The following is a 19,085-nucleotide window of genomic DNA, read 5'->3' on the forward strand; positions in this document are numbered from 1 at the left end:
TCTCTTCATGTATTTTAGGGCCAAAGTAGACACGATAGTGTCACAAGGATGCCATTGCCATTTTAAAACGCTGCAAGGGCTCAGCTACCTGCAGTGTGGGGCTCTTTTCCCTCCACACACCTTAGCACTTGGGAAGGTGGGGGAGGATGGAAGGCTGAGTCAGCCTTGAGTTGGCTGCTGGGATCGAACTCCCAGCCTCATGGTCAGAGCTTCAGACAGTATGCCACTGCCTTACCACCCTGCACCACAAGAGGCTCTATATGGGAAATCTGTAAGTTTATACTAATAACATTTGCCTCTAATATTTGTGGAATTATTTTAATGTAATTCAGAGATCTAGTTTATAATCTTACCACGGAAAGGGGGAGAAAACTATGGAAGAACTGAGACCACTATATTAGAATAAACATGATTTTGAATGAATCCCAAAGCACCTATATTGCTTCCCTTGAAAACTGGAATGTGTCCTTCCAGGTAAACGGATGGGGCCATTCACTTTCCTCTGTGAAAACTTGAATGTTAAGAATGGAAACTGAATAGCAGAATTCAGGGAAATATTCCAGAATTGCGACCCAATTCGGCTAGGGTTCGTAAGTGTTGTTTGGGAACATATTGTGTTGGAATATGCAGTACGGGTGGGTAGACTCAACAAACATGAGGGAAATCCTCAGTCCTGGCCCTGACCTGGTGAAATGAGCTGCCGGAAGAGTTGAGGGCACTGACAGAATCCAGTTCCACTGAGTCTGTAGAACGGAGGTCTTCTGCTCGGCATTTGGTTATGGCCAGTGAACACCTTGATATAACACCATCTGGACCACCACCCCTGAAAAGCCAAGATGCTATGATTGTCCTGGTTCAGCGCTGCGGTGCTGGCTGCTTCAGGCACCAATGGCCGCTTGGGCAGGCAAAGTGCCCAACCCTAGCTGGGAGGGTCGGGATATAAATCCAAGAAAAAAAATAAAATAACGTAACGTAACGTAACGTAAAATAAAATAAAATAAAATAAAATAAAATAAAATGCAGGCAGCAGAATAGGGTCACCCCAAGAAATAGCTGGCAGGGAGCTTTCATGCAAAGGATCTAGACCAAAATAACACGCTGAAGGATACCAAACAGCAAGCTTCTCTTAATGTAGGGTGCTTCTGTGCTTGGGAGTCCCTATTGCTTTGAGATTTTTTTCCTTTTCTGCACGTTTTGTTCCCTCTATTCATTCAATACTACTTGCTTGTACGCTTGGCATTAAAACCTATGGGAGTTTGCTAAATTGGCGAGACTGACAGTATTAGTCAATAGCCGACCGGAAAATGAATTCTAGAAGCAATGGAAGCTTTTTGTGGACTATCAAACTAACCAATGACTGAATGGAGGTGAGGGAGGGGGGATGAATCTCTCAAGAGAACCAATTAATCAATGACAATCTTATGTGTGTTTTTTATATAATCAATAAATATTAACTAAATATTTTTTAAAAAACCTGTGGGAGTTTAAGCAAGGAGCTATGATAGAATATAGATGTAATTTTGAATTGACCACTAGAGTGAGTAAAACATATAAAAAAGAAAAAATCCTGAAGTAATAGGGACATGTAAGTGACAAAAATGAGGATACAGAAGAACTCACAGTAGGCTAGTGCTTCTGGAAGCAGGCACTGTAGCTGCTGAAGATTTCTCTGAAAAGGTACCAATGGTGCATATGGCCTGCCTATATTGCATGCTCTGTGCTACGTATATCAGCAATGTCCTGGGGGCTTTCCTCCCTCACTCCTGAGTTTGCACAGAATGAATGGTAGGAATTTCTGGTTTGTAAATTCAAATTTTGGAAACAGAAATTCAGAAAGTAAATTCAAAAATTAAAATATAATGCTTTAAACGAAACATTTAAAAATTTAAATGCACATTGTTTGGTTGTTTTGGTTTCTGTATGCTACTTGTATTAAATCTCAAATTCAAATTTTGAATCAAATGTTGTTCGATACAAAATAAATGCTATTCATCAAATCTTGGACTTAATTAAAAATACCATTACATGCTACGCATAAGAAATGATGTATTAGCAGCATTCCAACTATTTGTTCTCAGGGGGTCCTAACAAGAATCTCTACAGAAACTCCCTCCCCAGGTATTTTGATTCCCCCTCTGTCAGTGCCTTCCCTCAGCAGGTAAAGATTTTTCATTTGGTTTGTTGGTCCATCGCTAACATTTCTTAGCCTCTCACCCTGTCAGTTTTTATGTATTTATATGTTTATGTAAAACATAAACAGTTTAATCGTTAATATCTGAGATGTTTTAGTTTCCATTTAATGTTTGCACCTTGGGGTTTCTTTATGGGGTGGACAGACAGCATAAAAATGTTTTAAATAAATCAATACTCTTCTTCAGTTTGCAACCCAAAGGGAAGATTTGGCATGCTCTAGGACAGGGGTAGTCAAACTGTGGCCCTCCAGATGTCCATGGACTACAATTCCCAGGAGCCCCCTGCCAGCGAATGCTCCTGGGAATTGTAGTCCATGGACATCTGGAGGGCCGCAGTTTGACTACCCCTGCTCTAGGACTAGTTTGGCCAAACTGGGGTTCTCCAGATGTAGTCCATGGACATCTGGAGAGCCACACTTTGGCCACCCCTGCTTTAGGATCTCAGTTCCAAGTGGCAGCAAAGAGGGCTATGGTGGAAGAATATTCAGTCATCCACTTCCGCAACAAGCATTCTTTCTCCGATGGAAGAACCTCAGCAGACAACTTCTTGTGGAGAACAGTTTGCATCATGGGCTCCAGCCACAGGAGGAATCTGACGCTGGCTGGATCTAACCCTATTGATGTTACAAACCAGAATCCTGCAGATTTATGAAGGCGGCTTTTTGGCAAGTACAGTCTGCTGTATTCCTTCCCGTCTCCCATTGAGAAGGAATCTGGGACAAGTGTGTGTGCTTTCTGTGGAGAGTGTACACGGAATACCTCTGAAGTCTGCAGAATGCATGAGTGTGTGAGTTTTGTTGGCAGGAAATCACAGAGAGTTCAGCTCAGTGTAAACCATTTGCCCATCCAATTCCTTGACTCTGGGCAATGCTTGAAAGATATACTGGTGTGGCTTTGAAGAGTCAGGCACTAATTGTGTGTGTGAAGTACAGACAAGTATTTGCAGAAATTTCATGCCATTAAAGAAATGTGGTCTGAAAAATTACCCTGAGCTGGAACGTGTCGTCACTTGATACCCCTGGCACCTTTTGTTCCTTGCCTCTCTTGATCCTCTCCCATGACGCATCAGGCCATTCCTTTTACATTGGCTGACAGAAATGCTCCTCACAGGACAGATGGCTCATCTCACCCACTGGTCCTCACATGGAAACGAATGTAGGCTCCATCAGACACCCCTTGAGAGGGACCCAAGGAAAGGGGGAAAGCTCATCAGACTTGTGCGTACCTTTCCCAAAGTTGTGTGAGTGGACAGAGTCCAGGGGAGCATTCTTAGCCAACCAGCTGTCCCCAGGGTCAAGTGGAACTGGGGAGAAGTACACAGACATTTATATTTCGGAACTGATACAGCGAGGCTTGTGTGAAGAGGAGAAAGCTCAATAGGCACCAAGGCATCTTGCAAGAGGACTGAAAATGGAGACTTTTTAAAAAGTTGTGGAAGGATCGAGAAAATTTGTGAGTCACCAACTAAATGTTGGTTCCAAATAAATTGATTGACTGAGCCAGCTTGATGTGGTGGTTAAGAGTGGTGGTTTTTAATCTAGAGATCTGGGTTTGAATCTCTACCTCTCCACATGCAGCCAGCTGGGCGACTTTGGACTAGTCCTGATAGAACTGTTCTTGAAGAGCAGTTCTGTCAGAACTCTCTCAGCCCTACCTATCTCACAGGGGTCTGTTGTGGGAGAGGAAGAGAAGGCAATTGTGATCCACTTTGAGACTCCTTTGGGTAGTGAAAACTGGGATATAAAAACCAGCTCTTCTTCTTGATTAGACAAGAATAATTAAATCCTGATCACAAAACTCCTAGAGGAGGAAGGATCAAGGTAACTTCTGCAATCAAAGTTTTGCCTCATTGACCTTTCAGAATTCACAAGTACATAGAGAGAGATGATCTGGTGGACATGACCATAGACACGGAATTCTAACAAGCTCCTTGACCAAAGGTTCCTGGATAAACTTAGCAGTCATGGGATAAGATACCTCTGGCACACCACATGCAACCAGCTGGGTGACCTTGGGCTCGCCATGGCACTGATAAAACTGTTCTGACTGAGCAGTAAGATCAGGGCTCTCTCAGCCTCGCCTCCCTCACAGGGGGTCTGTTGTGGGGAGAGGAAAGGGAAGGCGACCGTAAGCCGCTTTGAGCCTCCTTCAGGTAGAGGAAAGTGGCATATAAGAACCAACTCTTCTTCTTCAGTAATATCAGGGCTTTCTCAGCCTCACCTCCCTCACAGGGGGTCTGTTGTGGGGAGAGGAAAGGGGAGGCGACTGTAAGCCGCTTTAAGCCTCGTTCGGGTAGAGAAAAGCAGCATATAAGAACCAAGTCTTCTTCTTCTTCTTCGACAGCAGGTCCACTAATGGATTATTGGAAGGACAATAACAGGAACTGACAATTTCCATAAAGGACGGGAAAAATTAGTCAAGCCCCCAAGAATCAGCTTCGGGACTGGCGTTAATTTGTGAATTATCGAGAACTTGGGATGAATACTGAGGCAGCTTAATCTGCAGATTTCACAATGGTACAATCCCAGGAAGACTCTGTCGAAAAGTGATCAAACAACATACGCATCCTGATTGACCCCAAAATAATCTCTCAAAGGGGCAGTCTATCTACTTTTCTTTCACCGCGTGTCTTACCAGTGAATACGAGATTGATCTTTTTTAAGAATGGTGGTAGTCATTTCTTACTTTTATTTATAATATAAAAAAGTTCAAGTGTTAAACAGTCAAGAGTTCTGACATTCAGACAATCCAGAGCATTTTTTTTTACAATCATCTTTATGACAAATTAGCAGCGTTTCTATTAGACCCTGTTGTGGGTGAGGAACAAAGGGTTTTAAAGTATTTTTTATTGCTAAAAGTTAAAATGAAATACACTGGCAATTGTATTTTATCTTCTCAATCACAGCTTCTCCATGCATCCAATCTACAGTATCTGAAATGCAAAGGACATGCAGAAGTCAAAATAGACGAGAAAAGAAAGAGGCCAGGCTAGGATGTAAAGAGGAGGGGCCCACAAGGAACTGAAAGGGACAAGGGAGAGGCTCTCTCTCTTTCAAGGGAGTTTTCTGGCCAACCTGTACACAGGTGGCTGTCTTGGGACCAACAATACAGCTATTCCTGGTTGCTGTTGAACAGGAAGTCATTCTGGAATGCTAGGATGCTACAGGGACAACTGTCCTGACCAAATGCTACACATGGGCACGTGACACCCCAGGCCCTTCCTAGGGTCTTGCTTTCTATGGGATGGCATGGTATCGGGTGTAATGAAGAGGAAAAGGGGAGAGCTGGCAGTCGGGGGGGGGGGGGATGAGATGAAATGCATGAGGCCCTTACCTAATCTGGAGTTTTAAAAATACGTGCGGTGTGCAAATCTCATCGACAGCACCTGACACATCCTGAATGCTCCAGCATGGGGCTCACTCATTTTATAATCAAGCTAGGGTTGTGCCCATTGGCCGCCAAAGTGGCCATTCCAGCCTGAAACAGCCAGCGCTGCGGCACGGGGGGGGGGGGCTCCGACTGGCACGCCGGCACCCGCGCCATCCCCCACGCCGCGGCACTGGCAGCTTCGGGATGGAACGGCCGCTTTGGCACAACCCTAAGCATCAGCCTTTTATTTTTTTTTTGCTCTGCAAAGTGCACAGTGGTGGCTCAGAGTCATGAAGGAGCTGCTAGTCTTCAGTTGGTAGTGCAGAAGCAGATTTTAGGTAGCCATACTTGATGTAGCATTCGTTAACCACATTGGTTTGAGATTCTAGATTGGTGGGATTTGACCCTTGAGATGTTGTGACAACATAAGTGGGTTTGGCCTTGTTCATAGATCAGTTCAGGTCAAGAGACAGATTGGAAGGGCTGGTACGACTGTGTGCTTTTTCACTGCTTACGTATCTGTGCAACAAAACTATGATTTTTTCCCCCTTAATAGTATGTAGTGTTTCCCCTGTACGAGAAAGGTACTTCTGGAAACATCCATTCATGTGTCTCTCTGTGTGTGAGTGAGTGAGTGAGTGAGTTTGTGTGTGTGTGTGTGTGTGTGTGTGAGAGAGAGAGAGAGAGAGAGAGAGAGAGAGAGAGAGAAAGCGCACAATATTTAAGCACGAGAGTACCAACATCCAGTTATCAGGCAATTTAAGAGTGTTGTTATTATTCAAATGGAAAAGTGCCCGTTAAAATATTCCATAACAAGTTGTCCTGAACATAAAACCTATGAGCTCAAGGATGCTTAAACATAATCTTTAGAGTGGACTCTGGCATTAGCATACAGCAAAAAGGCACCACGAAATCTTTTTTTTTTAATGATCTGTAAGTAGTCAAAAATTGGCCCATCTCTTCTTTTTAAATTTTTTTTGTCGATTTCTTCTTTTCTCAGAAGCTGTAAATCAAGATGTTCCATATAAATAGAGATTCCTTATAAAACGGTCTTTGCCATTAGCTATTATAAGACACCATTGCTAAAATGAAAATAAAACATTTCATTTGTTATATTTTTTTTCCTCTTTTATATAAAATAAAAATTTGTCTGTTCTGTTCATTTTGTCCGCCTCGGCTCTGATAGTTTTTTTTGGGGGGGGGAGGGGAGCAGCTGCGAGGAAGCGTCCGTGGGGCCTCTAGGGTGGTGCTGACTCTTGGCTGGAGCGGGTGGGGTGCGAGAGGCGGCGGTCTCCCTGGGCGCTGTGTCGGTCAAAGGAAGAGTAAGTCCTGCTCTCCGCGGGACAATACAGGGGGGGCGAGTCCGTGTCCATCACTTCCGTGTTCCGGAGACTTAAGAAAGGCGTGCTCTCTGCTACCAGCTCCTCATCAGATTCGCTGTAAGAGGCGCTGCTCACCGAAAAGGAGTCTCTGAGCATTTTGCCCCTGTGCGACAGATGTCCGTTGAGTTTCGATTTCCTCCACCGCCTGCTGCTGCTGCCTATTCTCTTTGGATGTTCCAGTGCGGTGATGTACTCTTGTGTCGTCTCGTATTCATCGTCCTCTGTGATGCGGAAGGGGCTGGAGGGCAGGCTCCCCGTGCTCTCGTTCAGGTAGCTGCTTCTTTGGTAGTAACTGTCGTATCTCTGCATTTCTTGGAAAGGGACCTGGTACCTTCTAAGCAGTGGCTGCTGCTCTTCTACCTGGAAGCTAATGGATGCCGCAGGGGGTAACGAGACTGCATGTGCTGAGTTCGGGGAGGTGATCTCAAAGGTGGGCATGTGGGCTGATGTAGAGTAATGGAAGTCAACCGGTGACAGGCGAGCAGGTGTGGTCAGAGCTGACACATACCTAGAAGAGGAGAAGACAGCATCAGGGTCCACTTCAAATCTGACCCAAAGCCTTTAACATGAAGAAATAGTACGTAACTCAAAACAAGTTTTAACTCCTGACCCTATTTCTTCCTGCCGCTGGAATGACCGTTCTCTTGGCCCAAATATGTTGGCCCTTGTGAAAAGGAAGGAGGTTCAAAGCTCTTAGGATGATTTGTAGGTCTAGGGATTGTTTCTGGCTCAATGGGATCCTCCCTTTGGACAAGTCAAGGACAATTTAAAGTGCCGAATAATCTCTGATAACACAAGAATATAAGAAGAGCCCTGCTAGATCAGAGCAGTTTTCTGTATAGTCTAGGGATGAACACTTTGGCACAGTTCAGCCACCGCGGCGCTCACCGAAGCCCGAGCCAGCCAGTGTTGTGGACTGGAGAGGAGGGGTGGCACCAGCTGGCGCCCACACACACGCACAGAGCTCTGCGCCTGCATGTGGTGCCAGCTTGTGCACCAATGCCGATGCCACTCCTCCACACTTCAGCACTGGCCACCTCAGGCTTTGGTGAGCACCGAGGCAGCCGAACCACGCCAAAGTGCTCACCTCTAGAATAGTCCAGCATCCTGTCTCACTCAGTGGCCAACCAGTTCCTCTGGAGGACCAATAATAGGGCACAGAGGCAAAGGCATCACCTGATAATAACATAAGAAGAGCCCTGCTGGATCAGCCCAGTGGTCTGTCTAGTCCCGCATCCTGTCTCAGTGGCCAACCAGTTCCTTTGGCGAACCAACAACATGGCATCATTTCCTGATATTACCTCCTGGCTCTGGGATGCAGAGGCTAAGTGCTTCTGAATGTCCAGGCATGCCAAGAGAAGCAGGAGGCATGGTATCCTTTGTGGAAGCACCTTTCAAAAGGCAGCTAAAATGGCAGTATCTCTATAGGGGCTTAGGACCCAGCAGGGAGCACTAAATTACCCGCCAGAGGGTCCTGAGAATGGGGCTGAATGCCACTGTGCTATCTTGCTGACCCCGATAGGGAAATTGAAATTACTATCCCATGGTGCGGCATTCTGATGCAAATTAGCTTTCCTGAGAATGTGTACTGAGTTTACAACAGAGCCGAGCTCTGAACCAAGTCCTTCTTACAGCAGGAACATTCTGAGAAACGGTTGCCTTACAGATCCCTTGATGAAGCAACATGCAAAACCTGTAGGGATCCTTGAGGAATACAATTTTTTTAAAAAATGTCTTGCTGCATTGTCTGGCATTGACTCAGGCCCAAGTCCTGCCTCAGGAGATTCATTTCAACATCACTGGTGGTCTCCTCCCACACAGCTAAGGGCTGGGGGTGGCTGGGCTCCTGCAGAACATTAGCATCCACCACACTGGAGCTCCCAAAGGGGGAACTTGGACAGAGAACCAGCCCACCCCCTCTCACCACTGTGCTACTCTTATCATTTGTTATTTATTTAATTTATATACTGCCCTCCCAGACCAGCTCAGGATGGTGTTGCCTGGAGGGTGGAGAGCTCACAGTTCTATTTATCTCTCTTGCTGTCTCTCCCACCCCAATGTCCTCATACAGGCTCTAACTCAGGGGTAGTCAACCTGTGGTCCTCCAGATGTTTATTTATTTATTTATTTATCATACTTCTATACCACCCTCCCCAGAGGCTCAGGGCGGTTCATGGATTACAATTCCCATGAGCCGCTGCCAGCGTTTGCCGGCAGGGGCTCATGGGAATTGTAGTCCATGGACATCTGGAGGGCCACAGGTGGACTACCCCTGCTCTAACTGACTTGTGGAAGGGGAGGCCTTTTCTCTAGCTCTGCACAGCAACACCTCCCCCTCCAATTAATAAGAGAGAGGAACAGAGGGAACCAGACCTCTCACTGTGTGGGGAATCTCGAAGGGAATCCACTGAGTCTCTGTACTGGGTCATCGGCCTCTGCTGGTCCTCAATGCAGAACGCGGCTTCCCGCCGAGCACGAGCCTCCACACAGGCAGGGCTGTTGCATTTGCTGGTCCCCACTGAAGACAGCATGATCCCCGACTGACAGTCTGAAGTCACACTTTCTGTCCGTTCCATGCTCCAGGTGTGGCTTTCATGTCTGTGAAATCGAGCCAAGCAATAAAGAACATGTGACAGACAGGGTAGGGTCCTCCTTTCCCCACAAACGACCAATGAGGCACGATGGAATGTTGGGGCGAGAGAGCGTTGGGAAATGGCCGCTCAGAAGGCCACTGGGAGTGGGCAGCTGGGTCACTACCCTGGGGAGCAGTCCTGAAGCAGACCCTCAAAGACAGGAGTCCCAGGCACTGGGAAAACCTAAGGCAGTCTTTATTACGGCAAGGCAGCTTCTGCAGGTAGTCAACATCGCAGAAAGGCATTGTCGAAAACAAGGAACAATAGAAAACTCCAAACAGATATACCCTCCATCACCCCACCCCCTAAACCCAGATTTAGGCACCAGTTTCCCTTTCCGACAGTCGATGTTGGTGCCAAAGCAGTGCAAAAACATTGTTTAACACAGGGGTAGTCAACCTGTGTTCCTCCAGATGTCCATGGACTACAATTCCCATGAGCCCCTGCCAGCAAATGCTGGCAGGGGCTCATGGGAATTGTAGTCCATGGGCATCTGGAGGACCACAGGTTGACTACCCCTGGTTTAACATACCAAGAAGAACTGAGATAAAAGCGTTTTGCACTATGACGTCTCTCTGGAGTAAAAAGCAAGGGAGAGCTGGAGGTTGGGAGGATGGGCAGCTGCAAGAGGCCTCGGGAAGGACAGTTCGACTCCCAGACAGGAGAAACAGCTAACCTGGCATGGGCCAGGGGTGGCACATGACGAGCTGGGGAGTTGAGTGGAAAAAGAGGGAAACCTTGGAGAAGAGTTACTTAGAGCTGGCTGAAAAGAGTCAGGGCCATTCCTCACGGAAAAATATAGCCTCACACCAGTGCAATGGTGTAATGCTAAAAAAACCCTGCGCCTCCGGGAATTCCTCACCTGCTGGCTTCTCTGCTGCTGTCTTGCGATTCCTGCCATTTTGCATGCCTGCTTGAAATGGCAGAAGAGGGGAACATGCTATACATGCTCCTCTCTTCTGCCTGTCATTCAAGACAGGCAGCCAGTCACCTTTCTCCCTCTTCTAGGGGGATCACAATGCCAGCTAATTATTTTTAGTGAGACTTATGCATTAAATGCATATGCTTTTATTCATGGATGCATAGGGCTTCTTTTACTGCAAGCCCTCTTGCAATCCAGAGCCTTGAAGCTTTAAAAAAAGTTTTTTTTTACAATTTTGGGGGTGGGCTGTGGGTGGGGAGGAGGCATGCTTTATGGGCAAACTGGCGGGGAAAAGTTTATTTTGTGCTCTGCCTGGATGATTGTGTGCCTATTCATTACTCCAGGCAGTACTTAAAAAAAAAAAGAAAGAAAGCCCCCTTCCAGGAGGGGAGGCAGGCTCAAGGGTCGGCACTGGAGCTGGAAACCTCACTACTTTGGCCACTTTGATAATGCACGTGTCTTTTGCAAGTGGCTTTCTGGCTGCTCTCATCCTGCTTGCGCTACATAGCAGGGGGAATCCAGTTTATGTGATTCCCTTGCAAGTGCTTTAAAATGGAGGATGTTACTTGAGGTTTGCTGCTGGGACACAGGATGTTCACGACATCGTGCAAAATGCCAAAAAATATGGCGTTTACAAAATATAAGAATTTCACTATTTTTATCGGGTGTGGAATGGCTCTCAATTTGTAACCAAGGGTCCCAGTTGCTGGAACAGGGGAACAATTCAAAAGTGCAATTGGAAACAAAGAGTAGTACCATCGGCCTTACTTACTTCCATGTTATGTCCAAACCACAAATAGGGACTCTGTGTGAGTGGAGAAGAGGCATCAAAGAGTGGCTTGACGTCTGCTCTTCCCCAGCTCTCTTAGGGAGGCCTGAATCCAGAAAACGTCAAGTTTTCTTATGAAGAGGCTGCCAGTACAGGGGCTGCTGCCCCTGGAAATAACATTTGCACGCTGAGGGGAGCAGGGATGAGGAACAGCTCAGTGGGTTGCGAGAGAAAATTTTGGTGGCATAACCAAAGAAAACTGAAGGGCGTTCCAGAGCTCTTAACTGTGTGGTTGCCAATGCTGAGGTGAAGGAAAATCACCGGCTTTGTTCAACTCTGTCAGCATAGCTCATAAAAGAACATCAACATTAGTCTATGTTAGGGGAATGGTGCAGAGGGCCACACTCTCATGTGCATTCATGCTACAGTGAATGGTGGTTGGTGAATTTTGCTGACATCCACAGATTGCGAACTTAGAGGAATTTACTCACACACGCACACACAAGGGCACAAGTCAAGATGTAGCTGGGGTCTCACAGTTTGTGGGGAGAGGTGTCGTGCTCATCCTTAACCCAGAATCTCTCAATTTGTTTTACCATTGAGAACTCCCTGAAACTTTCTTCAGGCTTCGAGAAACTCAGAAGTGGTGTGATTGTGCCAAATATGGTTGGCATAGCTGGGCACACACCCACCGGGGTGCCCTTTCCACTCCCTCCAGGTTCATCACAGGCCATGGGGGGGGGGGACCTTCTCTCTCCAACTTATCCTTGCAACAGAGTGTATGAGAGAATGGCAAAACCCACAAGGAAAAATGCTAAACGGATTAATGAAACTTCCAAAGTGAGTAGGACAAAAGCTCCCCCACTGGATATGATGAAACATCCCTCCAAAGAACAAATCTTGAGTCCATGGGCACCTTTAATACCACCAAAGTTTAATGATGGGTATAAACACTCGTGCCCATGTTCTGTGACTTCTGGACCACACGGCCACCCACCTGAATATAACTCCAAAGAGAAAGCGTACGGAAGAGAATGGTGCTTACGGGCCTTAAGAAAGGTATCTGATCCTCTCGGTTCATCAGATAAATGTCCTTTCTGGAACGTGGAGGCCCTGGCAAGCTTCTGGCTAGGGCTGCGTGCTCCGGCACGATTCGGCCGCTTCAGAGATCATCAAAGCCCACTGAAGTGGTCGAACCACGCTGGAGCACGGTTCTGGCACTGGGAAGGGGGGGGTATTTGAACTCAAGAGCTGATGCATACAAGCAAGTCAAAGATAAACATTACTGTAATTAGATTTTCCTACATGGTTGCAAAGAGTGTTTTCTAGGTGTTCTTTGGTACTGTAAGAAAGACCAAGAGGGATGCTTTTGTGCACCGCCATAGCGCAGGACACCACTGAAAATGCCCAGAGGCTGCGACGCAGACAGGTGGAGACTACGCTGAGCCCCATTACCTTTGGCTTGAAATCGGAGTCCCTGTGGAGCAGCGATGTGATGGAGAGCAGGAATGGCTGCCTGAAAAAGTGGTCTCTGTTTCCCTTCGTATGACATGCTCAGTTACTGGGACGTTTTTGGAGACATACTGGGGAAAGAGTGATAGGTATCTCACATTAATCTGAAGAGGACAACGCTGATTGATTTATAGGATTGACATAAACATTATACATTATAGCTTGGATCTTACGCACCAAGAACAGAGTTGCACAAGAGGAAGATGCACACTCTGGTGCAGCTGGTGCTTCCCCACCCCCCCCCCCAACTTGTGCAACTGTGGGTCAGTGGTCTGCAAAGAACGGTGTGGGGAGCCAACTGGGAGCCTGCAGAGGCAGAGAGGGGAATCTCCCTCCACTCTCCCACAGGTGGAAAAGCCGTTCTGCTGTAAGAGCATTTGCTGAGCTGATGGATACAAACCTGAGATACCATTTGCAGAGGTAATAATGAGGTCAGACAGTTCAGATCAACCTGTGCCTCTCAGGTTTTAGGCCTTCAGCTCCAGAATTTCCAAAACAATTATACAGAGAAAAACTAATTATGATCATGTTAAGTGGTTCATAAAGCCAGATGTGTTTTCCCTGTTCTGGGCCAAGTAGAATGCGTCAGAATAGATAACGGCCCTGCTCCTAAAAACCTGTTCTAAAAAGGCTGCTCATAGGCCTCTTCATGGCATCTCCTCCCAGCCAACAGAAGATGGACAAGGAGGAGGAGGCTGGGAGGAGATGCCATGAATGTAACTAGGGATGTGTGGTGCAGCATAAAAATACCCAGAAAAAAACCCAAATCAGTGCTGATTCAGGTTATTTGGGGGTATTGTTAAGCCAAACTGCAATTATCTTCTTTATTCAGGAGTCAAATTACTGAATTCGAATCAATTCAGTTTCCCCAAATGGCTTCTGGAGAGATGTTTAAAGACCTGATCTTAGGGATCAGCTGTTTGGCAGGGTCTTTAAATGTATCTCCAACAGACCCCATCTGCTGCTGTGGAGAGCCAGTTCTCTGTAGCATCAGACACGGTCTGCTATTGAGAAAGAACCCACCAAACAGCTGGTCCTGCAGATCAGCTGTTTGGTGGAGTGCAAATGTCTCACCGCCAGAACATTTTCTGAGGCTGCGGAAAGCTGGCTCTCTGACGTATCAGAAGACGTATCTTCTGGGGGGAAAGAAACAGCTGATCTTTCTGAATCAGATCTTTAAACATCTCTCCAGCAGTGTTTCATGGAAACCAAATTGATTCAAGTGCAGCGGTTCAGCTTTTGAATAAAAGGGAGAATCGTGGCTCATCTTGACAATACCCCAAAATAACCTAAATCAGTGTTGACAGCTGTGGAAAGCCTCAGACAGGGGAAGGGTCTTTAAATGTGTCTCCAGCAGACTCTTTGCAGCATCAGCTGTTTGTCAGGCTCCAATAGAGCCAAATGAATTGGGGTAAAGAAGAGTTGGCTTTAAACCCCACTTTTCAATAACTAAGGTTTTTCAAAGCGGTTTACTATCGCCTTCCTTTCCTTTTCCCACAACAGGCACCCTGTGAGGTAGGGTGGGGCTGAGAGAGCCCTGACGTCACTGGTCTGTGAGAACATCAGTATCAGAGCTGTGAGGGGCCCAAGGTCACTCAGCTAGCTGCATGTGGAGGAGCAGGGAATAAAACCCGTCTCTCCAGGTTAGAGGCCACTATACCAAGCCCAAATCAGGGAACCTGAATCACTGTATTGAGCCAATGAATCAATTCAGGCCAATTCAAAAATATACTGAATGTGTGTGTGCACATCCCTAAATGGAATCCAGAGGGGGGAGGGGGGAGAAAGCTGGGGTCAAGAAAAGAGAGAACAGGGGAGAAGAGGAAAGAGAAAGGTTGACGTCTCTCCTTCTTGTGCTCCGGCTCTTCTGCCCGTCCTACCCCATGCAGAACTAACAACCATCACTTACATCAGCCATCTGAATTTCCTCGGGGTCCAGCCGGGGGTGGCTTGGTCCATTTGCAAGGTTCCTGTTCTGATGAGCTGGACACATATTTTGCCTTAAATGGTTATGCATTTGATTCCTCTGTTTTCTAAAGAATAAGCAGATGAATAAAAGTCACAAACTTTCCGATCCAAAAGGCAGTCAGGTAAGAACCAGGAAATCCCGAAGCTGGCTGTGATGGGACCCTTCCTTCTACTGAGGAGGATGTGGGTCTCCTCCTCCTCAAGGATTACACCTGCAGAGTCTGCGAGCGACTGGAATTTGAAGATTTTTAACACTATGCATTCTGCAGAGGAAAAGACATGGTGGAATCCTGAAGGCCGGCTTGCCCTGGTACCCAGCCACACTTTTCTCCCTTGCCAAGGGAGAAAGGGGAAGGATAATTTTCAGACTGTATACTATAGACACAGGCCAATGGAACCCCCAGAGCTTAACAGAGATATTGGTTTCTTATCTCACTACACATGCTAATATCATTTGGTTCTCGCATATGTTTGCAGACTCTTTTGTTATGCTGTGCTAGGGGTGGCCAAACTGTGGCTCTCCAGATGTCCATGGACTACAATTTCCATGAGCACCATGGACACCTGAAGAGCCACAGTTTGGCTATCCCTGCATACTAATCTGCGGCTATTCACAGGTCTTACCAATCATCTTCGTCCAGTCCTAGCTATATTTATTGCTCTGTTACTTATGCATCTGGTCTCTGATTAGTCCTTCCTGGCAACACATCCCCCACCTTCCAATAGTTGGCAACTTCTGTTTCATTGTATCTGAAGACATGTGAATGTACATTAAAGGTGATACCCCAAAATAAAACTTTGTTGGTCTTCAAGGTGCAGCTGGTCTCAAAATGTGTCTCAAAATGTGTCAAAAGAGTTTCAACAGAAGCATTTCCCTGCTTCAAGGTAGCTTTAGATCTCTTGAATGCAGATGGCAGATTTAAATCACGAGCCGCAGGGCCACTGCACAACTTCTAATGAATCGTCCAATCAGGAGCCACTTCCTGATGGATCCTTAGCTCACAGGAAGCTCTTAAACTCAGCAGAGCAGTCAAGGGTAGATACAAGCCACTAATTTGGGCACACGTGGACAAAAGATTGCCAGGAGAGTGTAGGGAGGGGGAAAGGCAATGGTGCCCTGTGTTAAACGTCTGGTGCATGCACAGCTCCACCGACAGAGTGACAGATCATGCTCCAAAGTCATAAACATAAAAGCAAAGAATCAACCATGTTAGGGTGAAGTAAAGAAAGCAGGTTCAAAATGCTCCTCTTCTGAATGGAAACCACACAAAAAAATCCTGAACAGGGGCTGAATGGAGTTCCAGTAAAAGCAGAAAACTGGTGGAAGAAGATGATTTTTGTCTTTTTTTTCTTATTTCTAATTTATTTGTAAGCTTTACCAAAGCGCCGTTTGGTCTGGTAACAGCTGCTTTCAAAGTATTTTCCTCAGTGGCAAAGACCTCACAAGAATTCTAATAGATCACAGAGTGCATTTCAAACAGTAAACACAAATTTCTCAAAAGTGGTCTCTTAGAAGATGCCTACAAGACTCTGGTTGCACTTAGGCACAATTCTGTTCTTTCAATGTGGCAAAAAGTGTACACTTCTACATTACTGAACAAGCTGCTTGACGGGGTCTTTATTCCCCCCCCCCCCCATATTCTGAACTGAGCACCATTTCTCCAAGAGGTCTTCTCCAGCTGGCCCTAGAGAGCCAGTTTGGTGTAGTGGTTAGGAGTGTGGACTTCTAATCTGGCATGCCAGGTTTGATTCTGCACTCCCCCACATGCAGCCAGTTGGGTGACCTTGGGCTCGCCACAGCACTGATAAAAACTGTTCTGACCGAGCAGTGATATCAGGGCTCTCTCAGCCTCACCCACCCCACAGGGTGTCTGTTGTGGGGAGAGGACTGTAAGCCGCTTTGAGCCTCCTTCGGGTATGGAAAAGCGGCATAAAAGAACCAACTCTTCTTCTTCTTCTTCTTCTTCTTCTTCTTCTTCTTCTTCTTCTTCTTCTTCTTCTTCTTCTTCTTCTTCTTCTTCTTCTAGAAGAGTGATTCAGGTGGGTAGCTGGGTTGGTCTGAAGCAAATTTAGAGTTCAGTGGCCTCTTTAAGACCAACCAAGTTTTATTCAGGCATATAAGTTCTGGTGGGGAAGCAAGGATTGTGGGCTTTTAAAAAATTATTATTTATGTTTTAAATTATTTTTCTCTCCACTTGAAATGTGTTGTCCTGCCGCAAGAAAGCCACATAAGAAAAAAATTATTCCTCCCCTGAAATACCCTCTCCCAATTTAAGTAACGCTTCGGGGGAAAAATCACTGTATTATACTATAATTAGGGGTGAAGCCCATTGTATTTTAAAACAGTGGTCCCCAACCCCCGGTCCGGGGACCGGTACTGGTCCATGGATCAGTCGGTACTGGTCCGCAGCTCTTTGGTGCTCTCCTGCAGTCGCCATGGCTGCTGGCAGCGCCCTCCAGTGGGCAGCAGGAAGTCAGGGGCACCAATGGGAAAGCAAGTGGAGCAGGGGCTCAGGTGACACCGGCGACATCCCTCGGCAAAAGACTACCCCCCCTCTGGGCCTCAGTAAAATTGTCAAGTGTTGACCGGTCCCCGGTGATAAAAAGGTTGGGGACCACTGTTTTAACATACAATGGGCGCTAGCATGGGCGCTGGTGGGGTGGGGGGGGGGCTCGCAGGGCTGCTTGCGCCCCACCCTCTCCCCCCCTGCTCTGCCTGCTTCGGTCCGGCACCAGAAGCAGGCCTGACGCACTGCCAACGCGCCGGGCCTGCTCTTCACGGTGCGGCGAAGCCTTCACGGCTCTCCCCCCCCCAGGTACAGCACGGTAAAAGGAGCAGGGCCGACACATCTCTGATGCTTCGGGCCTGCTGTTCTCGCCACAGTGTTGGGTTCCCCCCCCCCCCGAGGTCCCGGCGACAGTGAGCCCAGAAGAGCAGGCCCGCCGCGTCTCTGATGCGGCAGGCCTGCTCTTCAGGGCACGTCGAAGCCTTCCCGCCACCCCGCTCCCTGCCCAGGGTCCCGGCCTCGCCAGCGGGAAAGGAACAGACCAGCCGCGTCTTCCTTTCCTGGAGGCGAAGCCTCTTCCCCCGGCCAACTCACTGGGCAGTCGAGGACGGGCCAAGTGGCCAATGGGGAGCTGCGCGCAATTGACCACTTGGCCCCAGAGAGACACTTGGAGCGGTCAATCGGGAGCAGCTTCGTGGCTCCCGATTGGCCGCTCTGAGCTTTTATCATGGACTTGCCCAGCCCCTTTCTCCTCCCACCTACCCCTTACTGTTTTATTTTTACCGCTCCACAGGAGCGGTTTACAGACAGAGTGCTAGTTTATAGGAAACAATAGTGCCAAAATATTACGTATATTTTCACCATTGAGAAACCCCTGAAACATTCTTCAGTCTTCAAGAAACCCCAGAAGTGGCATGATCATGCAGAAAATGGTTGGGAGAGAGAGAGAGAGAGAGAGAGAGAGAGAGCATTTTCTTTATTTCAGTTCTCAGAGTAGCAAACGCTCCTTGCTGGTATCAACTAGGGTTGTGTGTGGCGGCGGCCAAATGGGCCGTTCCAGGCCAACACAGCCAGCGCTGCTCCGTGGGGGGGGGAGGCACGGGTGCTGGTGCCTAACTCAGCGTACACACGTAGGAATGGCCAATTCGGACGCCGTAGCACACAACGTCATGACCAAGGAGAAAACTCATGGGAAAATATAGGCTTTTATCTGAAAAGTCTCCATGAACATTTAGTGCTGAACCCATTCCAACTGGCGTGGAAAGGATTTCACTCATAACTAATTCAAAGCAAAGCTATTTCTATTTTTTAAACAGTCTAGAATGCTGAACTGTGAATTTTGGAGATTCTTGTCGTAAACCCGCCTGAGGCGGACTTTTATTATTTTCTCTTCTCCGCTGCAAATCCTCCCCCAACTAAATGAATGCTTTCAATAACATTTAACATGTACAATTATAGCAATTTTCAGATTTGCATTTCAAAGGGTTTTGAAGTGACAGACAGTTCCATACAGTTCCAAGCCTCATGGATTGCACTGGCCCTCAAGAAACTGTAAGGCTAATTTCACAGAAACCCCGTGTGCTGCTGGCTGAGATGTTGCCACTCCCTATAGATGGGGGGGGGGGGCGCTTCCCTATGGACGTAGGGAAGCCTTTCTCAAATTTTTAACTACTGAGAAACTCCTGAAAAAGTCTTCAGGACTCAAGAAACCCCAGAAGTGGCATGATCATGCAGAATATGGTTGGGGAACAGAGCTGTGGACACGCCCGTCCAGGGCCTCTCTCCTTCCCATCCTCCCTGGGCCCATAACTAGCTATTTTGGGAGAGAGAG

The 19,085-nt window shown here is 47.2% G+C and overlaps 1 protein-coding gene across 4 annotated transcripts in view; it reads right to left on the reverse strand.

The window, feature by feature from the left end:
- Nucleotides 1–4,871: 4,871 nt before the first annotated feature.
- Nucleotides 4,872–19,085, reverse strand: part of NRG2 (neuregulin 2) — a 194,119-nt gene continuing 179,905 nt past the window's right edge. For all 4 annotated transcript variants that reach the window (XM_077310089.1, XM_077310090.1, XM_077310088.1 and 1 more), the window contains 4 exons: nt 14,689–14,812; nt 12,723–12,850; nt 9,317–9,541; nt 4,872–7,451 (listed from right to left, as the gene is read on the reverse strand). In XM_077310089.1, the coding sequence (XP_077166204.1) occupies nt 6,800–7,451; nt 9,317–9,541; nt 12,723–12,850; nt 14,689–14,812 (1,129 nt within the window). In that variant the 3' untranslated portion in view covers nt 4,872–6,799. The remainder of the gene's footprint in view (nt 7,452–9,316; nt 9,542–12,722; nt 12,851–14,688; nt 14,813–19,085) is intronic.

Source organism: Paroedura picta, chromosome 14 (genome assembly GCF_049243985.1).
Source record: "Paroedura picta isolate Pp20150507F chromosome 14, Ppicta_v3.0, whole genome shotgun sequence".
In the NCBI taxonomy this organism is placed as follows: domain Eukaryota; kingdom Metazoa; phylum Chordata; class Lepidosauria; order Squamata; family Gekkonidae; genus Paroedura; species Paroedura picta.